Source organism: Clinocottus analis, unplaced genomic scaffold (genome assembly GCF_023055335.1).
Source record: "Clinocottus analis isolate CAN_PGR_092001 unplaced genomic scaffold, fCliAna1.0.p SCAF_23, whole genome shotgun sequence".
In the NCBI taxonomy this organism is placed as follows: Eukaryota; Metazoa; Chordata; class Actinopteri; order Perciformes; family Cottidae; genus Clinocottus; species Clinocottus analis.
In genome coordinates this window covers 6,152,682-6,178,282 of record NW_027175965.1, presented here as the reverse complement: position 1 = coordinate 6,178,282, position 25,601 = coordinate 6,152,682, and the positions used below count along the sequence as shown (strand labels likewise).

General features: G+C 43.1%; 1 protein-coding gene across 2 annotated transcripts in view; it reads left to right on the top strand.

The window, feature by feature from the left end:
• kank4 (KN motif and ankyrin repeat domains 4) overlaps positions 1–24,341 on the top strand; it is a 62,473-nt gene extending 38,132 nt beyond the window's left edge. For both annotated transcript variants that reach the window (XM_068589641.1, XM_068589640.1), the window contains exons 2-10: positions 7,177–7,250; positions 7,807–11,535; positions 14,751–14,844; positions 17,530–17,805; positions 19,424–19,508; positions 19,832–20,051; positions 20,144–20,286; positions 20,853–21,053; positions 22,634–24,341. In XM_068589641.1, coding sequence (XP_068445742.1) covers positions 7,232–7,250; positions 7,807–11,535; positions 14,751–14,844; positions 17,530–17,805; positions 19,424–19,508; positions 19,832–20,051; positions 20,144–20,286; positions 20,853–21,053; positions 22,634–22,744 — 4,878 coding nt within the window. In that variant the 5' untranslated portion in view covers positions 7,177–7,231 and the 3' untranslated portion in view covers positions 22,745–24,341. The remainder of the gene's footprint in view (positions 1–7,176; positions 7,251–7,806; positions 11,536–14,750; positions 14,845–17,529; positions 17,806–19,423; positions 19,509–19,831; positions 20,052–20,143; positions 20,287–20,852; positions 21,054–22,633) is intronic.
• Positions 24,342–25,601: the final 1,260 nt, after the last annotated feature.

Here is a 25,601-nt window from a genome sequence, read left to right as displayed (position 1 = left end):
CATACAGATGTCATAACACTGAGTGATTTGATTGATGGTTTTAATGCAGCAGTACGTGAACTAACTCCTCTGTCAGCAGGAACCACTTAAAACACACGTACATCTGTGTTTTATACACATGCAGTCGCTTAACAAGAAAATAATACAGTGTGTGACTGTGTGTGCGGCTACAGATGTTGAATAGTGTTTATTGCAGAAAAGCAAAGCAAATTTTATATCTCTGTTTGATTATTAATGCTGTTTCTTCATTAAGACTTTACAGTCTTTTTTTTTACTGCCCATTCAGCTGTAATCTGGTCGCTGTACCGTTCATGTTATTTATACTTTGAGAGCAGCAATGTGGTGTAAATTTAAGCAATGTTCAGTCCCCAATACAGGCCTGATCATCAACAAAGAACCATAGGTCACGGTGGAAGGCGACGTGTGAAGGCCGTTTGTGAACACGGTCCGATATATCAAAAATACTTCCAGTGCTGTAAATAAAAGGCTGGATATACTTTTACGCTTTGTATAAAATGGATACAAAAAAAAAGCATGAAGATACATCGGAGGTCATCCTCCACATGCATCCTGTACGAGCGTGGTCATCTTTCTGAACCGGAGTAGAATCTTTGGGCCTTGAAGTGTTTGATGTCCTTACAACTGATTTCCTTACGATGAGGCAAAGGAAGCTTGCAACTGAACAATAGAAAGACGGACTTAAAAGCAAGCAATTTGCGCCTTTTCTGTTCATTTTTTTTTTTAATAAGCAAGAGTTTCTATTGTTTAGGGTTAACTTAGAAAGAACATTTCTATTCAGCAGTCAGAAACAGAACATATTGTTTGATGTTAACTGAACTAAAGCAGCGGCACAGATGGTTTGGCTCTTTTTTTTTTGGCTCTACAGATACCAGCAAAGCACCAGAGGTAAAGAGCTTCTTTGTTTCATTTTGCCCGTATATTCACTGTTTTACTGTGAAGAAAACATCTGCTTTTCAAATTAAAATTCATGCTCCACTTTATTCAAGTATCGAGTTCAACTCATAATCCTAATTTGCAGCTCCGCACTTAAAAAGCGACTGACCTAAAATAAAACGGTAGCCTACTCACTGCAGCCCAGTGGGATGATTTTGACACTGCTTAATGAAGCCCACAGACAGAAGTTCCCTCTCTCATTTTGTCTCTGGGGTTGATTACCAGATGTTGTGGAGCATGGAGGGAACAATCTGTCCCCCTTGTGAATACAGACACTGTCATACTGGACTAGCTCATACTGGATTAGGACTGAAAAGAAGACAGACTGATCAACCCCTACAGCGCACACACAGACTCAGCACCGAGATATCAGATAAATGTCTTTTCATTTGAACCAGAAACTTTCCAGTTGCCTTGTCAGGGAATTTTTTTTTTCTCCAGTGTGCTGCTCTGGAGCATCTCTGCGTTGTAGTGTGACATCATGCAAGATTGTGATTTACACCTGCAACTCACTAATTACGCCAGCTGCGTCACTCATTCACACGTTGTATCACTGGGAACTGCTGTGTGACGCAGATGAGTGCAACATGACAGGATAACAAAAACAACGCTGTGCCACCGGTATCTGATAGGCAACAGTTCAGAATTTACACTTATATTTCATTGAATATTTATTAAATAACCGTTTTTTTTTTAAAGCATACCCTGCTTCATCATCTACTGGATTGTCTATTTTACTCTAAATGAGACCTTAATAAATCACTTTGTTTACAATGTGTAATGAGGAAATGATTGAGAAGTGAGAAGAAATTATTTTAAAAAAACATTCCAACGTACCAAAAAAACATCCACCTCTCAGAGGTCTTGTAAACCGAACAATCACAGCTGTGGTCCTGATCAGCTTTCCACAAAACCTCTTCTAATTTAAATAAAGGTGCACCTGCTAAGCAACAGCTTTTTAAAGTCCTGCAAAACCTGCCTGATTCAATTCATCTCAGCTGAAGAGAGCAAGTTCGAAAACTGCTGTAAAATCTGCTCGATATTGTCTTTAATCCAGTCATTTAAAATGTTGAAATGTCCTCAAACAGCTTTTAAATGCTAATAAGGTACCGTTTAAACACCCACATTAGATTGTAAAGTCATCTTTCACCACAGGGTCCCCGTGAGATACCATATTTTGCTGCTTTGTTGAAATTGCCCTCCAGTAACGCTGTGCTTCAGTAGGCATTCAGACAAAGTGTTCTGTTCTGTGCAATATGCGTCCTCATCCGTGTCCCCGTTTGTCAGCGCACGTGCTCTCCTACTCGTCTCTGTTTTTGTGTGTCTCTCAGGCTGAGAGTCAGCGTATTAATTAAGCTCAGCAACCCTGCTTTCATTCTCAAGGTAGTACATGAGAGTAAACAGAGATAGCCGGTCCCATGTCGGGGCTGTGATAAGGACTCGCGGCCTTTGTCATTGCCGCTGGAGCGTCGTTCCCACAGGATCTTGAGAGACGGGCTGGTGGCGCTGACACACTAAGTCTCACAAGGAGCACGGGGCCCCCGGAGGTGGGGAGCCTCAGCTGCCCCGGGAAGCGGGCGAAGCGGGTGTTGTGAGGCCAGAAGTCGTCCTTTCAGCTGGAGGAAATGCACCCAGTGAGGGGCCAGATGTCCTGACTCGCCATAAGTTGAACCCCCCCACCCCGGCAGGCTGCGTGGAGCCCGCCTGCTAAAAGTGTTGAAAATATCTTTAGTTCATGATGAAACAGTTTTACTTTCCTCCGAGACGCTGCTTTCACATGCGTAGCTGAACACTTGCGGAACCATTGCACAGCGATTCAGTGTACGTGTACGAGATGTAATGCATTCACGTGTTCCTCTTTTTTTTTAATGGGATGAAGTGTGAGGCGGAAAGTGACAGAATGAGAGCTGGAATAGTTGGAAACGTAACGGTAAAGTCGCTCTGCATGTCTGAGATATGAGTGTGTACAGCTGCCACTCCCATCTCTGCTTTTTAAAAAAAAAAAAAAAAAATTTCACACTTTCTCTTTCCCCGCTCTCTTTCTCCTTCTCCCATCCGCCCACCTCCTGTTCCCTGCTCGCGCTCTCCAATCTCATTTCCTGTCGACCTGTCTTCTATCGAAGCCTGCTCTGTGTCAGTGTATCAGGCTAATTCAATATCCGATACACAGACACTCCTATGTAATGACCCATGACATTCAATTAATGCTTTCCCCCTTTTCTCGGCAGGTCGGGTCAGCAGTAATGCTCTGCGTGTTGGTCTGGCCCAGGCTTGACATTCAGTGTAACCTTAATTTCTATATTATCGTACGCTGTATTTGCAGAAATATCAGTTTCCCTCATAGGTTGTTTTTTGACATTTTTGAAATACAATGTTGAGTATATTTCCCCTCTGGGTCTCTTTTTTTAAAATAGCCTAAAAACACAACTATATTACTTTGGTTGTGGTTTCCACGCTGATGACATGAAAACCTCTGGCTGTCAGTATGAGCTATTTACTCCGCGCTCATTATTCCCCGTCTTCCGGGCTTCACATTACTGACGTCGTCGCCTCTCGACCAGCTGTCACGCTTATTGGATTGGTGCTGAGTGATTGCTGCGTGTCCTTTTAAAGGGGTTATTATGTCCATGTGCGAGCGACTGAGAGACTTGAAAAACAGTGACTCAACCGGACTCACACACAGAGCGACATACTGTAATCTATGTCAGCACATACACGTAAAGAGGGTGACTAAAGTGGTGCTGATAGTCGTGTCCTCCTTTTAGCGCCGTGTAGCGCGTAGCAAATACTGTCAATTTGGATAAGCTGAGCCTTTATGAGCTTTTAGCTAGTCATTATGTCTGTAATCCATTGTGGATCGTTCATAATCAGGGGTTTCTAATATTTAATCGTCAGCCTAACCTGGATCATCGACTAGTTGCTGTGCTTAGGGATGGGCAGTAAAGGATTTGATCAAATATCACAATCAAAAACAAGTGAGAACATCGGCCTTCTATCATGGTAGAAAAGTGACAAAAACAGAATGTATTTTTTCTTTATTTATACAAGGATTTATGATTACCTATTTAAGATTGTTTGTTTTTTACTCAAAGGATGTTAACAAAAAATGGCGTTTGTCCTTTCAGTGATACAATGCAGTACTTATGTCTTTATATTACGCCAGGTTCATAGATTCCTATATGTTTTAGTGCCATTTAAGAGTTTTAAGCATATTTTGATGATCATCAGGATCATTTTGTGGATTGTAATTATTTTGAGCAGGATAGTGACATCTTCATATTGTCCCAAGCCAAACTGGCATACTACATGTACAATTATGCACTCTCCGTAGATTTTCATAGATTGTATATACTTTATGTATATATATATATATATATATATATATATATATATATATATATATATATATATATATATATATATATATATATCAGTGGCAGGCCGTTGGTTATGTCACTACGCCTGCTGAGTTGATCGCGGCGCAGTTACAGTCAAATTATTTTTGCATCCTGTTTGCGTGTGACTTTTTCATGTATATTTATCATGGCTCATAATTCTTAATACTCATGTATATTACCCTGCTGAAGCTCTCCACAAACAACAAGATTCCTGCTGCTCTGAATGAGGCCTTGCATTAGCCTAAAAAGCATTACGAGGAAATACTTGTCACAGTACAACTGCACTGTGGATAAGGAAAGTAGACTCTTACTTAACAGTTCTGTCAAGTCACTCATCGTTAGTGTTTTTCACAGCATCATCTTTTCGGTCACATCTGGCCTCATTTCTTTCTGTCTGACTTGTCTGCCAAACAAGCGTTCATTCTTCATCTTTATCCACATGTTCTGCACCCGATTTATTCTCTCCTCCCTCCGTTTTGTTTTAGCTCCCCCTCCTTCTGTCCCTTCTCCATTCTCTACTGTCTCTCCGTTTCGGTAATGATCTAATTAAGGAAGGTTTTTGTTGCCGGCCCACTGTGCATAATTGCCAGTGGGGTCCTTCTGTACTTCACTCAGCAATTACGAGCGGCATTCTTCTGCTCCCGAAACGGCTAATTAAGCCTTAAGGACAGCAAGACGATTGTAGTCGCATTAAGCGTCAGGAGGAGTCAGGAATGCCTGTGCTCTCCTCACTCCTGCGACACGCATACGTACGTAGTGGATTGAAGAATGGTTGCCATGGCAGCAATCACATGGTGTCACATGGTGTGCAGAGGCTGTCAGTTAGCTGATCTTCACGTCTCTCTCTCTATGTGTGTGCGTGAATATCTGTTCATCTGTAACAAAGACCACAATTCTGCTCCAGGTCACCAGCTCTTTTTATTATGAAGGCTCAATCTATGGAGATGCTGTAGGTTCCTGTTGAGGCCCCTGGGGGGGGGGGGGGGGGGGGGCTGTCATTTTGATTGATTGCAATACCAGCTCACGTGATGCTTGCCTTGCAATATGTCCCCACTCAGCACAACACACAGCCGACGCTGTGGCCCGGACTATGCACTTTCTGGAAACTATACGTATCAGCTAAGTTCCTCTTTGTACAATCACAGAAACATATCTAACTATGCTGTAGTGGAAGTTTTATTGCACTTTTGCTATAGTAAGTGATTACAGGGGCTAGTATGTTACAGGCAATAGAGTGTGGGTGGCTTTTAGAAAAAAACTGTTGGTACAAGGTCCGTTGAAAGAACTAAACCGCTACAGATTAAAAAGCCATCTGAGCTGTTGAGAATCACTATGCATTATAATTGTTTTCAGTATAACAAACCTGTTGTAGAAGAGTACAATGTGCAGGTGTGTGTTCCCATTCTTTTTGAGACATCAAAGCAGGCATTTCCAGTGGGTGGACCTTTATCTTCTTTAAGTGTAAAGTTGCATGATTATAACTATTTACTTTGCATTGTTATAATATCTACATTAAGTTGTGACCTAGGGACATAATAATAACTAATGCAATGAAGCCTGGTATAAAAAACAAACCCATCATACCTGTTCCAATATACAGTAAACTGCATAATACTGTGCCGGACCGCCTTCTAAAAATAATGAAAATATTGAAGTTTGAACTCCAGCATGTATTAAATCAGAGCTTCAGGCTCAGCAGATATTTTTCTCCAGTGACACAAATTTGCATTGAAATGATATGAATAATGTGTGCCTATTTTCTAAATAGTCTTACAGTTGACATTTGTCTTTGAGGCTCGAGCGTTCATTTAATATGGATTTGAGCGGTGCAGCAATCTGACCGAATTACTGGGTTTTATCATTAGTAGTATATTTTATTAGGAGGCTTTATATAAGCCCCTTTAAAGTGTTGACTCCCCTTGCTGAATTGTTTTCCATCTCACTTAACTCTACTCTTCAGCAAGCACATTGTAAAAGAAAAGAAAAAATGACAAGTGGCTCCAGTTTCTTGGCTTCTCCGAGTGGAACAAATGATTCAAAGTGGCACCAAATGGAAAGTGTTCCCTTTTGTGAGCCTGTCCAGGGTTGTGTTGACTTTAAATGGCTTCAAAGCTCTGGCTCAGCTCGGCAAGGCAACTTAAATTAAGTTAATGCACACAATGGTGCCGCCTTTGACCCTCATTGTGCTATTGCTGTTGCTTTGTATAACTTCATGATGTGGTCTTCAGTAGAGAAGAATATGCACAGTCAATAACTGCACATTTGCTTTTTTTTATTTCATTGAAAGTCATCGCTGAATATGAGAAAATGCTTAAAATGCCTTTCCTCACCCCAGTTAAACCATCTGGACTGTTAGTAATGCTGCCAGGCTCTATATTGAACAATTTGTCATGAAAGGCAACCATTGCCATTCAAAAAAATGTGTTGTTTTCTTGTGTGCTATTACAATAACACTGCATGCATTTTAACATAATGTTTGGTTTACCGAAATACAGCTGCTGCTAGTTATGATACACTTCAACATATTTTGTTTTCTGGCAACCTATCCAAGGCTGAAACATGTTGTTTTTTGATTTCTCAAATATTTTTTGTCTTGTTCTATTAGTTGGTGATAATGTAGTTTCTTTGTATTTGCTCTAGTGAGTCATTGAACATATTCAGTGAATCTTTGAGAACTAGTAACTTCAATAGGGGAAAGTTACCTTTCCACAAACACTATTTTCCTTCGTTTGATTTTGGCAAGATGTAGAATTCAGTTCTGTTCAGACGTCATGATGGACAATATTCACGTTTTTCACACAGCTCTAATTTCTGTTTTATCCAGGCTGCAACCTCCAATTGAAGCAAACACAAGTCGATGACTGAGAACTCCGCCTCCCATGATGGACAAGAAAAGTGGTGAGTGTCACTAAGTGTGCATTTTACCCCCCAAAAAATTCCCATGCTTGTAACTTGTGGCACCACAATTCATATTTTTCTTTTTTTTCCTACAACTGTAAACACAGTAATTGGTCATATAGAATCAGGTTGTACATTACATAACACAATATCCGACATAAACGGTTAAACAATTAACTTCCTGTCCCTGCATGTGGCCAAAAGCAGTGAAGGGTATATTTCCTTCAGGCGATAACTGTATTCATAAATTGACACAGCATGAGCAGCATGTTGCATGCTGATTGGTTTGTTTTGGGGCAATCGCTGCATGATAATTACTTCCCAGTAAGTGATATGGTTTTACATAATGAAGCACTATATGTGCTGCACTGTACAAGTGGTTGAAAAGGAATAATACTGATGACAATAATCTTTGATTTGGTTTCTATTCATTTTATCAAGCAAGTGGCCATGTAAATCCATTTGAGTTGTATAATTTCAGCTATTATTATTGTAATTCTTATTATTTGTAGGAGAAGGAGAAGCATTGATTGATTTTCATGTTAATTCCCTACAGCCAACGGCTTTCAGACCAAGGCCAGCGAGGGCGGCATTCAGAGGAAGCAGCTGCCCTACTCAGTGGAAACGCCCTATGGCTTCCACCTGGACCTGGACTTCCTCAAATATGTTGACGACATTGAAAAAGGCAATACCATCAAAAGGGTCCACATTCAGCGCAGGGTCAAGGGCCCGGCCAAATTCAGCACACTGCCTAGAAATTTTAGCCTTCCTGGGCATGGGGCCAGGCCTCCCCCTAGGGAAAAGGACAGCACATGGTCTGGGACGTCCACCCTGGGGCCGAAGCCGAAATCACGGGTGTCAGAGGTCCAACAGATCTTCGACTTCAGAGCAAGCGAAGGGGGGACTTTAAGCCAAATCAGCAGGGGGGTCACGAGTCAAAGAGCTGGCTTTGTTTCAGCTAAGCAAAGAGATGAATTAGGAGCTAGGGCTGAGGATGTTGAAGAGAAAACTGCGGGGATTCAAAGTCGTCCGAACCTGCTTCGAGCATCAAGCATGCCCATTACCCTACAGCAGAGGAAAGGTTCTGATTTGAGCAGTCCAGACCGAATTGTGGTAACACCGGAGAGCGGCTCGACGGAGAACGTTTTTCGTGCTTCGCCGGACATAACAGAGAGACGTGTTCCACAGGATCGTACTGGGCTTCACCAGCAGATCACAGTGGCCCTGAAGCGGGTCCGAGAGCTGGAAGAGCAGGTCAAAACCATCCCAGAACTCAAGGCTCAGATCTGCTCACTGAGAGAGGAGAAGGTGAAGCTATTGCTTCAACTCCAAGCCCAGGCCCAAGCCCAGGTTTCCTCATTATCCTCTACAAAAGCCCCTAATTCTGATTCTGGGACACACACTAGGCCACAAGGACACAGACCATCAGAAGGGCTCAACTTAGCGCTGAAGACTCAACCCACTGGAGATTTAGAAGCTTCAGAGCGTGTGCCATCAACGCTGGTAACAGAAAAAGGGAAACAAGGTGTTACAGAGAAAAGTAAAGTGTTACAAAAAGATAGGGAGACAAATCAAGAATTGTTGAAGAGTTCCTCGGCACATGGAGAAACAGTTGAACAAGAATCGGTGAGAGAAACGCGACTGTCGGAAAAATCGGACATACAAAAAGAGACATTAGAAAGTACACTGGAGCATGCAGTACAAAAGCTATCACAGGACATTGCAGGACAGGAATTAACATCACTTAGGGGGGCTATAAAAGATGCAGAGACCAGCAGTATTCAAGATGGTGATGCAGCAAAAGAAGACAAACTTGAGGATCCAGACAGTATGCACAATTTGCAGGAAAAGCTCATGGTACTGGAGGCGAAACTTACTCAAGCTAGCCAAGATCTGGAGAGAACCACAAGTCTTTTGAAAGAACAAATAGATGAGAACAAGGAAAAAGAGGAGATAATATTACAACTGAGTGATGGAGTGAAAGTGGAGGTGTGTACTCCAGATGGACAAAACAGACCAAGAAGAGAGAGTATTGACACAGGGACAGAGACAGAGAAAGTAGATTTTGCCAACCAAGAGACAGAGACAGAGTCACTTGGTACAGTAGATAAGGGAACAGATACAGAACGAATCTGTATTGAAGTGTGTGTACCCACATCAGGGGCTGAAAGTACCGATCAAGGAACAGAAACTAATAAAGTTGACACAAATGAACAGTTGATAGAAATGGTGGCAGAAGCCTCTGCTGTGAGCCCACCAAGACCCAGAGCCAACAGCATGGAACGGGGCACAGTAACTGAGAGGATCGCCACTCAGGATCAGATGACCGAGACGCCCGGAGCAGAAAGGGTAAACCAAGTCACAGAAACAGAGGGGGAGACAGTAACAGACCATCCGCAGAGACCAAGGGCCGGCAGTGTAGACCGGGGGACAGAGACAGAGAGAGTGAACACTGTGGACAGGGTGACAGAGACAGTGGGAGCACAGAGGACAGATCAGCAGACTGAGACAGAGGTAGAAAGATCACAAGATAACAACCCTGCCAGAGATGCAGAAGCAGAGACTCAAGTGGGAGAATGTCCAGGCAGTGAAAGATTAGAAGAGGTGCTCAGCGTGGTTAGTAACCAAGTGGAGGATATGGAAGCAAATGAAAGAATTCAAAGAGATAGTGGAGAAAGTGAAAGTGTGGCCGTGAAGGAGAGTTCAGTTAAAGTTCTAGAAAGCAAAGTTGAAGAAACTGTAGTTTCAGATATTGAAAGTCAGGATCAAGGGCATACCAGTGCACTTGTTGCAGCAGGAGAAAAGACAGAATCTAAAATCAAAACAATTACGTCACAGAACGACTCAGAAACAAAAGAAATTGAACCCCTAAAGAGTGAAGGAAGCGCAATTGTTGAAGAACAGCCGATTGACAAGGAGACTGTAAAGAGAAAACAAACAGCAGAAAGTGTAATTGTGTGTGTAACAGTCACAGAGACTGTGGTCACTGACACGGCTGTAGTAGCAGCAGCAGCAGCAGCAGAGAACATAGCTGTGAAGACTGTGGTTCCTGTCCGACCCCAGAGAGGCCGAAAGCTCTCGGCAGAGCAGGCACAGCCAATATCGGCTCAAGTTCAGGCTGCTCCTGTGCGTCCTCGTAGGGGATCCGGTGAAACTCAAGCCCAGCGCACCCAGTCCCAGACAAAAACACATCCCCAGGTGCAGGTACAAGTTCCACCTCAGCTTGAGGCCCAAACCCCGAAAAAGCTCTCTGAACCAGAGGTAAAACATCCAGTTTCACGTCCGTCTCAGGTTGAGGCCCAAACCCCAGAAAAGCTCTCTGAACCAGAGGTTAAACATCCAGTTTCACGTCCGTCTCAGGTTGAGGCCCAAACCCCAGAAAAGCTCTCTGAACCAGAGGTAAAACATCCAGTCTCACGTCCGTCTCAGGTTGAGGCCCAAACCCCAGAAAAGCTCTCTGAACCACAGGTAAAACCTCCAGTCTCACGTCCATCTCAGGTTGAAGATAGCACCCTAGCACAGAGGCCTGCTGGGGAGTCTAGTGGGAAACGACCAAAATCAAAACTACAGACTGAGACTCAAGGTGCGCCTCCGGGCTCCGGTGTTCAAACCCGTCCCAAATCGATTCAAGCACAGACCGCTGCAAGTCGACGGAGTTCGAAAGAACTTAAAGCGTCGCAACATCCAAGTCGAGGCTCAGGAGAAGCCCAAACTCGCGCAACTCGCCAGGCGTCACATGAGGTTCAACCTCCGTCTCAGAGCTCTCGTAGAAGTTCCAGTGAGACTCAACCCCCTCAAAAAGATACCATCGAGACGCAATCACTGCGCAGAGGCTCCGGCGAAACAGCTCAGCGTTCTGGTTCGAGTGAAACCCCGGTGTCACGTCGCGATGCTGGCGAGGCCGAGCCTTCTCGCAGGGGCTCCTGCGAGTCACCAACGTCGCCCGCGGCTTTAGGCCAAGTTGTAACCCGGTTGACGGGCCTTCTGGGCGAGCAGTGGGCACAGCTGGGGAGCAGCGCAGGAACTCAACAGACGGCCAGCCAGCAGGAAAGCCCCAGCACACAGAAACAGACGGCAGGGAAAAGAGCAGAGGCGGCGAAAGGAGTCTCAGCCAAGCCTGCAGGGAAAGCAGTCCCTGCAGCAACAACAGGGAAATCAGCAGGGAAGGCTGGTCCCTCCAAAATGAGCTCAATTCAAAGTCAACTGGTCAGCTCCCTCAGTGTCCTCTCTGCCTTCTACTCACCCGGCCAGAAAGCTGCTGCTGCCAGCAAACAGCAAGAACAAGGTAGGTCTGTTGTTCACTTAGTACCCCGTGGTTTATACTGTATACAGTTGGGCATCTGTCTGGCAACTACTTGCTTTCATATCGCTTACAGACTTAATGAGCTGAATCCATTTCAAACTACTATGTTTACGACTAGGTAGCCTCAATATCAATTTTCCATCCTTAGTTCTCCCCCCTCAACAAAAAGACCTACAGGAGAAGCCACATGTAGCTAGACTGGGCACTTTTGTGGATCTTTTTAATAGTGCTGGTAGATTACTTATTCCCACATACCAGCACATGCCTTAGCTGATATAAGACACTATTATTGTCAAACTGACAACAAGGTGGTGTACTGTTCTTAGTGACTGTAGTTTAATTGCTGTGCAACCTTAAACAACAACAATCCTATTTAATTATTCAGGAAAAAACTGCTGTCAACACAATGATTCTTGTGTACAGTGTCTGACTCATTGGACATGAAGTACTGTTAGGACAGGAGTGAAGGGTACTGCTTGACATGTTCACAGGGTACTTACTTTGACTTCACTTAGCTGTCACTGTGACTAGATATCAGTTTGACTCTGCAGTTAAAGTAGAACAATGTCAGGAATAATTCATTTCCCTCTTATCTGAATTATAATACCGTTACTCTTCTAGATACTTAATTATCCGATACTTTGCCAGGAGTCTAATGCCTCCGAGTGATATGGACTGTGATGCATTGTCACATCCACCCGCTAATACTCAATTATTGTCAGCGGTCTACCTGAAAGGGAAATGTCTCCCTTGCCTTCTAGTTCGTTTATATTTAAGTTATCCTTTTTTGGAAGCTTTTCTCTTTTCTTTGCACCCATTTTTCTATAATATTATTACATACAATACATGTACACACCGTCTTTATACATGCATTGTATTACAGTAACATTAGTGTAACAGCGGTAGAGTAAAGTAAGAGCATTAATCCGCAAAAAAAAGTCAAACAGCATCATAATATAATGCTTTGTTCATTAATGGAGGCAGCTCAACACATGTTGTGTTTCAAAGATACACAAGTGGACACACCCGCACTTATACAGAGAAGTGCGCACAAGCCGTGACTTACAGTCGAATGGACACTCAAGCACAGACGCACACACACGTACACACTCACACACTAGCAATGTCTTTCTTCCATCCCCTTGATGTCTCACTGTTCTGTTTCTGGCCCAGGAGCTGAAGTACACAATAATTCTGCTATCACACACATATTTTACGTTGAGAGTTCATTTCAAGTTCAGTGTAGGGAGTACAGTTACACAGGAGTGGTTTTAAGTGATGCGTGTGTGCGCGTGTGCCTAGGTACACACAGTATGTGCGCTCTCAAGTTGTCACTGTTTCTTTGAAGTTGCTTTCTGCATTTTTGACTTCTGAGATTCGCAGCCCGACTTCTTTAGAACTACATCTGTTTTTTACATCCACAAATATTGGAAAGAGAAACTTCTACTGTTGCGTTGAAAAACTTTTACTCGAACCCAGTCATCAGAGACTTGAGTGGAGCTTTAGAGATTTGTATGGATGAGTGAAACATCTCCGACACAGTGAGGCAAGGTTAAATTACACCCTTGTTTTATTTATCAGAAGATGAAGGGTGTGTTAAAATGCCAAATATGTTCCAAACCTCACCACGCTGCTGCTAGTTCTCCTGAGAGAACGTCAGGATCAAAAGAGCAGTCTTTGGCGGTGGTGGCTGGCATCTTTTCAGCTTGTGGTATCTGGCTCAAAGCCACATCCTTATGTCCTTGCATAAAACATTACGGAGCCTCTGCACTGTGTCTCGCTGTCAGGCACGGCTAAGACAGCCATGCCTGGCTTACAGCCAGGCGGAGTCAGCAAAGGAGCCCATGCAGCATCGATTATAGGGCAGTTACAGACATTATAGGGCCGACAATGTCATGGTTGTATGTTGTGTTTACGCTCGATATGCTTGACCTGTGTACATCGCCCTGGAAATACTTTGGAGTGCCAAAATAACGGCAACAGTCAGTCGATCTGATGAAGGTGATAATCTTGAACACGTTTTTCTCTCGAGAAATCCTGAAAAAAACGTAATGAGCTCTCGTTAACAGTTCATTTGTCAGACACTTCTATTCATTTATTGACAGTGGTATGCTGTTCACTCACAATTATATTATTGTTGCCTTTACATGGAGTATACAAATGAGGCTCTAGCTTCCGCCTTTCTGCCAGATGTTACACTTCCATCCACACACTGCTCAGTGTGGACTTCTGTGTGTCAGTCATGTACAGTATGTATTGCACAAATAAACACAGCTAACACATGCAAACCATGAATGTCTCATGAGTTACCGATATTAGTTTGATGTTTTGCTTTTACTCAGCCCTGAGACTTATGTACTTTAACTTAGTTGTTTGATTGTTTTTGCTGGATACACCCTTCAGAAATCTTTTCTTCTATGATTGAAAGACAAATATATTATTTTATTATACAGTAACTGCGATAAAGATAGGTGTCACATTGCACAGGAGGTTGAACATGTTCATCCAAAACCTCCCGTAGGTGTTTAATCAGGTTCACGAAAGACCTGGTACCTGCCAAGACCAAATATGTTTTACATTGTTTTCATATCCTGGTTGCCTATATGCATTTATTCACTTTTTCCCCTCAAATTTCTCTGTACGCATTAGTTAGTTCCTCATTCTATTCATGCGCTTTCCAACAGTTAGCATTGTGTTTCTGTCAGAAGACTCTTTGTCCTTCAGTTTATTATAATCATGCGAATGTTGCTCTGTAAAAAAAAAAACTCATTTCACATGACACTTAATCTGTTTGGACAGCTGAAGGAATGATATTGATGTTGTTGTGCAATGTCTACTGGGTGAGAGGAGCAATCAACGATTTTGTTGAAGATTATTTGAAGAGGGGAATAAAAACATGCATCTCGCGATGGCTCAAGCTGTAATTACTCAGTTGTGTAGTTGCTTTAACTCAGCAATACCTTAACAAAAGACAGATCTGAACCGCTCATATGAACAGCTGTGTTTTGTGGTTGAGTAAGAGACCGTGTTGGGAATGATACAGAATCTCATATTTTTTTCAGCATTCTTTATATAGACACAAAAAACACACAAATCCTCAAATTCCATATAAGCCTAATTAATTTTCCCAACCCTCCCTTTTCTTTTTTCATTTCTCTTTCACCCTCCCTCCCCTTCTCTGTACTCCTTTCCATCAGGTCTCAAATCAATTATGAAGAAAAACGGTGTTGCTGACAAGCAAGCGAACAAGGGAGCCAAGAAAAACCTGAAGTTTGTTGGGGTGAATGGAGGGTAAAATATCCATCTAATCTCTCTCTTTGATTCATATCTTTGTGTGTGTCGCAGTTTTTCTGTGCATTTTAAATTGAGTGTCCATTAATGTTTTGTTCCGAAGAAGCTCTACCGAAGAATGAACCCTTATGAATCCATTGTGGACATTATTGCACAATAACTGAATGCTATGTTCATTTAACAATGTCTTCCAATTTCAGAGTGTTTAGGTTTAATGTGTATGAAAATGTCTACACATAAATTGCAAACCGAGTTGTCTGAGTTTCACAACAGTGACTGTGAACCGAGTCTCGCTGTGTTTCACACATCTGCTGCTCGCTGTTAGTCGTCAAGGCTCACTTGAAGACACACTGACCTGACCGTGACCTCACTGCTGCTACTGGGAGTGTGAATGTGTGTTGTACTTTATGTGATGTGTGTGCATATTTTTGTCAGTATTGAGATACCTCAGTGCTTTGTGCAAGCATGCTTATGTCGGCATTTTCTGACGCTGGATGCAGTGTTTGTTTCTGAGTGTGTGTGTGTGTGTGTGTGTGTGTGTGTGTGTGTGTGTGTGTGTAAGCTGATGAATTTTAAGTATGCAGATGGTAGTTGTTGGAAAATCAAAGCTCTCAAAGGAGGGAGAATATTCTTTCTGGCTGATGTGATTATAGGTACGGTAGGTGTTTGGTGTTACAGTTATAACACAACATACCTGTATACACACACACACACACACACACACAACACGCACAGCCTTGTTCAGACCTGGCATTACAATGCATCTTGAATAATCCCATCACAACTGACAGCTCTCAATACATCTGCTCACATCTGGCATTAGAATGCATCTCCACATGTGTCTCGAGTCACCACTTGTAATCGAACCTCACTTCTTTGCTCTCGACGCAAATACACACACACACACACACACACACACACACACACACACACACACACACACACACGCACATGCACGCACACACACACATCAGAAGTTGCGTTTTCATGAAGACTAAATTACGACTCGTGTGTTAACCGCATGCCAAGTTTATCATAGCATATTAGTCAATGTAGCGTTTAAGGGCTATTGTTGAGATGGATTCTGGCACAGAGCTCTTTCCACATAAAATGAACTCGGGCTCATTACTTCCAGCGAACGTCATGGAGAACAATGACAGCAAACAGTAAATCCAATCTGTTTGAATCAAATATTCTCTGGTCAAGTTCTGCTAAAAAGACAAAGCACTGGCGTTCAATACCGAGCCTGTTTGTAACCGCTGCCAACAAGTTAATATATATGTTATGGCCCAGCCCAAGCAACGTGGGCACATCTAATGAAACATTGAGGCACACTTGAAACATTTGAGTTGCGTCTGCATTGCCTCAGTGATATTACCTCCTGCATATCAAAGACATGGCGGCCATTCTGAGATATTTTTCATTCCAGTGTTCCTGTTGTTATTCCTGAGCTTCACTGTTTTATGACCTGATCGCCTCTGCTATGTTTAGTCAGAGCTGTGGTGAAGTCTATTCTTCCCTCACTGCGTTAGAATGATCTGCAAACATAACCTTACAGCCATTCTCCGGAACACATAATGAATTATCGGTCATGGTATTGTTAGGATCTGCTCCTTTTTATATAACCAATAATAAGTTATATAAGATGGTCCAAATCTAGTGTATGTCTCCCGGGTCTTCAACTCTTGTTCTTGTCAATAACATATCTTTTCCGTCTCAATGTTACAGATGCTATTTATAACGAGACAAACATGTCAGACAACAATATTTTCTTTGATTATCTTTAGTCTTCTGCCCACACCAGGAAGTGGGCGGCTGTTTGTATTTCTTCTCTTCGGATGGTCGGACCTATCTTTGCTCTCCCTTGAGCTCCTCTGGAATCCAGGGAATGCTGTGGCCCCTGAACGCCTCTTGTGGTGTGGTGTCTCACTGTGTGTGTGTGTGTGTGTGTGTGTGTGTGTGTGTGTGTGTGTGTGTGTGTGTGCATGTGTGTGCCTACAAATAAGCATGAATCAGTGGCATTCAGTATAAGACTTATCTGATCATTGGCCTCACAGAGGTACCTTCATAATACATCCAAATTATCACACACACACACACACACACACACACACACACACACACACACACACACACACACACACACACACACACACACACCCTTTCCTTTTTGAACAAGGTTGGGTTTTGTCCAAGCTTGTCTACGCAAGTGTGCAAACATGCCTATGGATTTTCATGTATATGTTTAACTGTGTGAAGGATGTTTTGGATATGTGGGCCAAGGTTGCATTAGACAAGCATCTTTCTCATGTCACGCCTGAGGTCTAATGATTTGTTTGTATTCATCTAGTCTTGGCGTCTGTTGATTTATCAGCTTTCATATTTGTTTTTACCTGCTTAGGTCTTTCATTGATGTGGCTGCTTCTGTATCCACGTCTAACTTCTGTACACATTACTTTAATTAGTTAAATGTTCCAAAGCCAATAGACCACATGTTGGCTGTAAAGCAGAATTTATAGATGGATATATGTTAAGCTTAAGTATTTATTCATTTTTTTAAGTCACCTTTAGCATTCAGCACAGGTGGAGTAAGCGAAAGCTTTATTCTAGGTGGTAAAATGTGGATAACTTTGGTGTCCATGCTCTGAATATTGTGCATGCCCACTTGTTTGTGTCCACCTCCAGCTATGAGTCGACATCCAGCGAAGAGTCCAGTGGAGATGAGAAGTCGAAGGTCGAGGTAGAGGAGGAGGAGGAAGACAGCTCCGAACCAGAGGTCGAGAAGAAAAAGGAAACAGAGCCTCAGCCGGCAGACAAGTCTGAGGAGGGAGCAGAGACACAGCAGAAGGATGCAGAGGTCTCCACTGAGGGAGCAGGAGCTGTGGCTGCAGAGAAGGAGGCTGACAGAGGCCTTCTGGATTTAGACAGCAGCCAGGAGCTCCTGGAAGAACAGGCTGAAGGGTGAGGCCGACAGTAAAGCTCCATTCATGCTTGTCAGGGGTTACGCCGTAGCTATGGAGTCCGTGCATGTTGCCGCTGTAATCTACACCGTAGAACACATGGGTACCCAATGAACTGTCACCTGTCCGCACTGACTTATTTCTGTTCCTGGTTATTGATAGTGAAGAATGCATCAGGCAAGTTTTCTTTTCTTTTTTTTAAAGGGCTCGGGAATCCTTTTTTTTTTATTTTTATGTACTGCTAACGTTCACTCTGAATTTGGTGAGCACTGTTTCAAATTTGCTGCACCTGCTGCTTTGAATGCACTGCAAAAAACTCGAAAGTAAAAGGAGCTCATCAACCTTGAGACTTTGAAGACTCGTGTGAGAGAAATTGGAGCGGCTTCATACCGCATTTGTTCTTGTTTCGGTGTAAATCCGGAGCTTTAGTCCTGTTGCCTTATCTTTTTATGTATTTTACCTGTGTTGAGGGATTTCTGTGTGTCTTGTGACCGTTGAAACTTTTCTATGCTGCCGTCTTGGCCAGGCTTCACTTGGAAAAGAGGTCATCGTATCTCAACGGGACCGACCTGGTTAAATAAAGGTTAAATAAATAAAAAGAAATATACAAAGCAAAGCAATCTGAATCTCAGCAAACCTTCTGCTCACTGTGAGACACACTCCCATCCCAGTAAGTGAAAGAACATAAACACAGCAACTCCAAAGACCAAAGTCTCAAATTCGGTAATTGAATAAGGTTGACCTTCTCACTGCAGCTCATATCGTAAAGCAAGTGAAAGAGTCAAAGTGAACGGATTAAATAAAAGGAATATAAACTGATTCAAGTGCAGTGCAGTCACATAGATGACAGCGTTACATATGCACATTTACAAGTCAGTGCTTTGTTCTTTGTCCAGCTAAAGTCTTTATACTTTGTCAGAGACAGGCGCTGAATGACGCTTCAATATACCGTCCACCACACACACACACACACACACACAGATCCAATTAAAACACAATCATACCTACACTCCACAGACTCACACTATGAGCCTCTGTTTCATACACATAATGTACACACGACATGCACACAAGTTTCCGCATACACAAGTGTTGCTCACGCAAGAACAACACTTCTGTATAAGACGGCTCTCACTCTAATTGAGGTCTCAGACAGTCACACGGATACACTTCATTTCCCAGAGTGCCAGGGGGGCAAGAACACAAAGGAAAATAACCAGCAGTGTTGTCCTGTCTGTCACTGACTGATCACTTATCTGTCTCAGGTATGTGGACAGGGTCGGGGGGGGCCCCGGGGCCAGAGAGGAGATGGGGCCCCGGGCAGGATTTATATTAACTCATCACTCGGCACCTGTCAAATCAAGGCATCTTTTACCTTTGGTTTTCATCTCAGACTGTGTTTACACAATGACTAAAGTAGCCATTTTCCGGCCATGTGGTATGCGTAACAGAAAACCAGGGACAGAACAGATGACGGGTGTGTTGGTTTGAATTTGAATGTTTTTTTTTACACGCCTGGTCCGCTTGAAAGTTCTTGACTGAAAAAATATTTTTGAAAATTGTTTGGGATGGGTAGAAAAAAATAAAGGCTTACTGTGCCATGTGGTTTTTGTTTGCAGGGAGAAAGTTAACCAGGGGTTTGTAGACGCCTGCCTCTACGTAAAAGACAGAATGGACGAGGTTCCATCGCCAGATAAAGAAATGGTAAGTCTTTCTTTTCCGTTTTAATACTTCAAAGTTGCGAAAAATAATTGTCCACCGTCAACTTTTATTTATTATATTTTATGCACTTTATCAAATCTGATTTGACTGCAAAAATGGTTTTAAGGGAAAATTATTCCGATTCTTTGTAGATGTTGTGTCAGAGCTCTTTGACTTAATAATGTGTCTTACAGTGTTGTTCCTTAGGCTGAAAATTCAGGCTGCTCAACAACCCGAACATTAAAAATCTTCATGAAACAGTAAAAGTGCTGTCACACAGGCGGCTTTTTTCATTTCTACAGTTGTACTCCTTCCTCTCTCCCCAGCGTCAGGTTTTAGTGGTGCTCTACCAGGAGTGGTTCAAGGTCTCCAGTCAGAAAGAATCGCAGGCCGACACCGTCAGATTATACCTGAGACAAGTGGGCTTGACCACGCCCACTCTGCTGCCATACGTAGTGAACCTGACCGACGGCAATGGCAACATGGCCCTCCACTACAGCGTGTCGCATTCAAACTTCCCCGTGGTCAAACTGCTGCTGGATACTGGTGAGAGGCGAACACACGAGGCAATTAAACCCTGGCGAAAAAATGGCATGGAATACTCTTTGACTTATGTTAAACGTGTGTTTTTTTTTCAGGTCTTTGCGAGACAGACAATGTGAACAAGGCGGGCTATACTCCGGTGATGCTCGCTGCACTGACGGCTGCCGAGAGCTCCGATGACCTGGAGGTTGCACAACAACTGTTGAGACTGGGTGACGTCAATGCATGCTCCAGACAGGTAATACTGAATGATTGGGTCCACTAAACTGACTTGAGTATTGGAGGATTTGATCTGTTGTTGCTCTGTTTGATGTGTTGTTGTAGTTGTACAGGAAGCTATATTTCAGACACAGTAAGTCTGGGGATTGAATAACCCCTCTGGGGAAATTAGTGCATCTTAGGACATTTTTTACAAGTGGGTCACTTTACAGAAAAACACCATCATTTCGGCGATTTTTTTCTCGTCACCAAGGACATCGACAGCGCAGACCAACCAAAATGTACGAGCATGCTCGACTAGGAAAGCATGCTGACGCGTCAGGAACCCTTAAGTGTACCCTTTGCACATTCATTAGCACTGTGTAAGAAATTCATCTTCATGCAGAACGCTGTCTAAGTGAGTAGTACAGGTAGAAAGGTTTAATTCAAAAAGATATACACTACTCCCCTCTTTTGCACTTTCACTTACTTTTCCTTCTCTTCCCCGTCCTCCATTCCCTCCCTCGTCTCACCTGCCCCTCGTACCTTCCCCCCCCCCTCACCGTTTAATTCCAACTCTCTGTATCTCCGGCTCTTTTTCTCCAGGCGGGCCAGACGGCGCTCATGCTCGCGGTGAGCCACGGCCGCGTTGCCATGGTAAAGTTGCTCCTGAGCTGCGGCACGGACGTCAACGCCCAGGACCGCGAGGGCTCCACGGCCCTGATGTGCGCCAGCGAACACGGACACACAAACATTGTCCGCATGCTGCTGGAGACGGGTCGCTGTGACACCGGCCTGGTGGACAAGGTGCACTGTTAAGGGTCATTTATGCTCAGGTTTCACGCAGAGACGCAAGCACGCTAGACCCGCAGGGGGCCCCTTCCTGAGTCCCGTCAGCCGTCTTGCGTGCTTGCGTGCGTCGGCCCAAAATTTCTCCGACAAAGCTACGCGAGCCGTTCGCAGCCCGCAAGGCTGTTTAATTTAACACGCCTGGTTATGTCTGCCTGTCGTGCTATAGAAAGGTCACGGGGCTCACGGTGTCTCTCACGCATACATCACTAGATATCGGGCTGCTCCAGCGGCCAGCATCAGTTGCCCAGTTAGGGCACAGATAGGGCATACAGTAGCTGTTGCGGCCCACACATAGTAGATTGAGATTGATTGTTCAACCTAGTACATTATTGATTTCTCCACACGGTCGATTTTTCCCTCCGCCGCTCGAGGTGTGCAGTCAGAGAACGCCATGACACCGCCGCAATACGACTGCTGCTCCTGCTCGTGTAGCATGTCATAAGCCCCGCCTCCGCGCCTACTGTGGGCTTTGAGTCTATAGTTCCCAAGGGAAACAACTATCGCCACTCCTTACTCAACATCTTGCTGCAGCCAACGCTACTGTGACGTTCAAGCATTTCGGGAACAGCTTTTCCTGTCCGGCGGGACTGAACTTTAAAAGTTAGCCTGAATCAGGAGTGATTTAGTCTTCAGTGCAAGCGTTTATTACATGGATACCCGATGTTAATCTAGGATTTAATCAGTGCCTGTGGTAGATTATTTGTGTGACCCCATGACAACACATAAGCGTGCACTATATTTCGGGCTAGTTGGGCACAGAAATTATCTCAAACTAAGGACCTAAGCAGCACTGGCAAGCAATTTCAAATTATACGTAAGTCAAACGGTTTGTGGAATTTACACAAACTATTATACACAACATTCACACTGTTTTGAGACGTGTGTGCTCCCAGGAGACCGGAGGTCTCTCTCAGCATGCAGCATTGTCTGTTCTAGTTTGCTTTAATCTCTAATATTGCGTCTTTGATGAAAATAATAAAAAGGAAACACAAGTAAACACTGTGACGATGATGCAGCAGGATACAAACAGCATCACAGAGGAAGTTTCTGCTTCCTTCAATCCATTTAGTGTCAAGCACACGCAACCAACCTCAAAACGAGACGTATTTAGCATTATTACTTTTGATAATTGCGAGGAAAGCATGGCCACTAATAATGAGTATGATGGTTTTTTTTTTTATGAAAGACAGCAAAACATATCTGAGATGTTGACGAATATACAGCAACTGAAAATATCGTCGTTGCAGAGGAGAAAATGATTCAATCAGATTTAAAACGGAACAACTCATAGTCTCATCTGCCATTTTAAGAAGGACAAATCATAAATATGTCCAGCTATTGAACCCAGCTCTTAAAAGTATGTTTACAGCTCCAGCATTGCCTGCATTGAGGCAGTTGCAGTGACTACACATGAACTGTAACGTCAAGTTGCGAGAGAACGAGCAACGCAACACTGCCACTGTCAGGATAAGAAGAGTCACTGCAATGATCTTTGACGTGAAACTGTGACGCTCCCTTGTGCTTTTTCCCCCCAGAATGGACAGACAGCGCTGTCGGTGGCGGAGGCCGCCGCCCACCAAGAGATAGTTGACCTTCTGAAGGCCTCTGAAGCCTCCGCGCCCTCGTTTACAACGGACCTGCTCTGAAGCTGACATCTCCAAACCACTCCCGATCGCCAACCCCGCAACACTTTTTTGCCCACTAACAAAGAGGTGAAAGGAACGAGATGGAAGTGAATCAAAGACACGATGACACCATACAAGGCTCAGTTTGTCCAGTAAAAAAAAAAAAAAAAAGTGTCTAAACTCTGTTTGCCGTGGCTCTCCATTAAACCTCGGAGACTTGGAGCGAACGCACACATTTCTTTCTTCTTCCACATCTCTGCAAACTTGCTCCGTGGGCGTTTATGGAGATGCTGCATTCAACCACTCGGTGGACTGACGACGCACGGGGCTCGGTCGATTCCATGATAAGGCGTTGCCGTGGCGACAAGCGTGATTGACAGCTCGTTACGTAGGGGACAGGGTGAGAATTTAAAAGGGCAGCGGGGACGGACGGACTGGCAAGTGGATGGAGAGACGCTCTGGTAAACTGCTGCTTCTTATCATCAACTAGCTCGTCAAGCAAAATACTAAGCACATTATCTACCTTTCAAATATATAATATTAAATATGACATCATTTCTATTTTTTCCCTTCATGACATTGGCATTATTCTTTTCATATTTGGACATTATTGAGAACACAGTATATGTAGAATGTTATTCTAACGCATTATAATCATACACAAACACAGAAACTGTATTTTCTACTGCACTTTTTTTTATCGTGTTTGTGTACAGTAAACTATATATCTCCAAAAGTGTGAATTATACAAACATGTTATATAATTATAGAATAGAATGTTTGGTGAAATTTCTGATTATTCAGTGGATATTTAACAATATTTATTGTATTGTTTTTGCCATAGTAATGATGTTTTTCACATACAGGATCATGGGTGAATTATTGAAGAAAAAAAAATGGTTTAGTTGGAGATAAAATGTTTGCTTGTTGGACACAAAATGAATTAATTTTTATAACCAGATAAAAGAATGACAAGCGTTTTCTAATAAGAAGATTGTACAGTTCAGAAGGTGCTGCATGCCAATACACAGTTACTCCCCTACTGGCTGGCTTATGATACTAAACAAACAACAGTGTGTTGTAATACTGTCTGTTTTCATGATGAACATCTCTCTCTCTCTCTCTCTCTCTCTCTCTCTCTCTCTCTCTCTCTCTCTCTCTCTCTCTCTCTCTCGTCTCAGTTGTATTATTTACATCTGTGCAAATCTATTTTATTGTCTTCAGTTGTTTCACTTGTTTTCTTTGTCTCCTCCCACTTCTCTCTCTCCATCTCTCTCTCTCTCTCTCTCTCTCTCTCTCTCTCTCTCTCTCTCTCTCTCTCTCTCTCCAAATATAATGTATGTCTTGTTTGCCTGCTCGTTTCTAATCAAATCTTGTATGCAACTGCTACAAAATGCACAATGAATGTCAGGCTGGCTTTGATACATTCCAAGAAAACAATGTAGCAAGTTGAACTGTACTGGCATGGATCATCACGGGACTAACAAAGAGACGCAGGAACAAGTCTGAATCCTTTTACCATGTGCGACTAAAGACACTTAATCTTGATGACAAAGATCTGATCTGCCTCTCTTCGAGTTACTAACACTGGTTCACTTTGTTCCTGCGTCGAGTTTTTTTTTTTTTTTTTTTTTTAATGGCTGCAGTCCGAAAAGAAGCAATATCAATAAAATAATCACTTTTAAATCAGAAACAATAGGGGGAGGGGCTTTGGTCCAGTCTTAATCAGATGACCACATTATATATTGAGAGATAAGAGAGTGTGGACGTCTTCTTCTGTTTTCCACTAATGCACACCCATATTCCTAAAGAACCTTTAAACAGGGAGTATTGGTCTGATTCAATGTTTACAACTTAACAGCTCCCCTTCAGTGACCCCTGCAGAAAACCCCAAAATGGACAGCAGGTCAGGAAGTTGACAGAAAACAAAAGGGATCAATCATTGTACCTGTAAACGGGACCAAATAAATGATCAGTCGACTAACACTCATGACGTTGTTCAACAATCAATGAGTTGATTTAATTGACAGATCTGGAAAATCCATAAAGAATCACACAAAAGCCACATTTTAAATATTCTGTTGACCAGAGATCAGATCATAGGATTCTTGAAAATGAGTCATTCAGCAAGTAAAAAGCATACAAACTAAAAATGTACATCTTATTCGAGCAAATCGAATCCCCGCCTGGTATTCTGGTTATTTCTGGTATATTCTGGTTATTCTGTCTGTAGGAAGACGGAGAAGACAACCGTTTTCTGTCCGATGGGGTTTGCTGGGGTCACTGAAGGTGGAATCTAAAGGTGAATACCACTTATTTTAATAACTGCCATATGTGATCTATGAAGGGCCAGTCTGCATTCACAGTCAGCAAAGAAATCGCTCTCTAAAGAGGAGCGCTTGTGGTCCAGACATCGCCATGCATCTAGTGCAGTGTCATCAGACCACTGACGCTGCACCAGTGCTCTCTCATTCCCACACACCTTATTTTTTATGGACGCTAACATGAGACTCTATAGATTCATATGATTCACGTATATAAAGTATGTTGATTATATAGTCGTAGATACAATGAGGGCATTCACTCAACAATTGGGTGTTTTCAACAGTGGTTTAGTAATCAGATCATCATTCGTTGAGTCACAAAGTAGCACAGAGTTCCTCAACAAGGAGGCTGCATTCACACAGGTTCAGAAATATGTTCTTTTAACTCGGTGCAGCACTTCTGCGATCACTTCCGCGTGTCTGCATATTGAGGGATGTGCATTAGAGTCTGTGCAGCTTCCCCCTGTGTCAGACAGCTGAAGGATGATCCGGTCTGTCCTGTGTGAAATATCTGGTATATCTGGTCTTCCGTGCCTGTGTATTAAGTCTTAAAG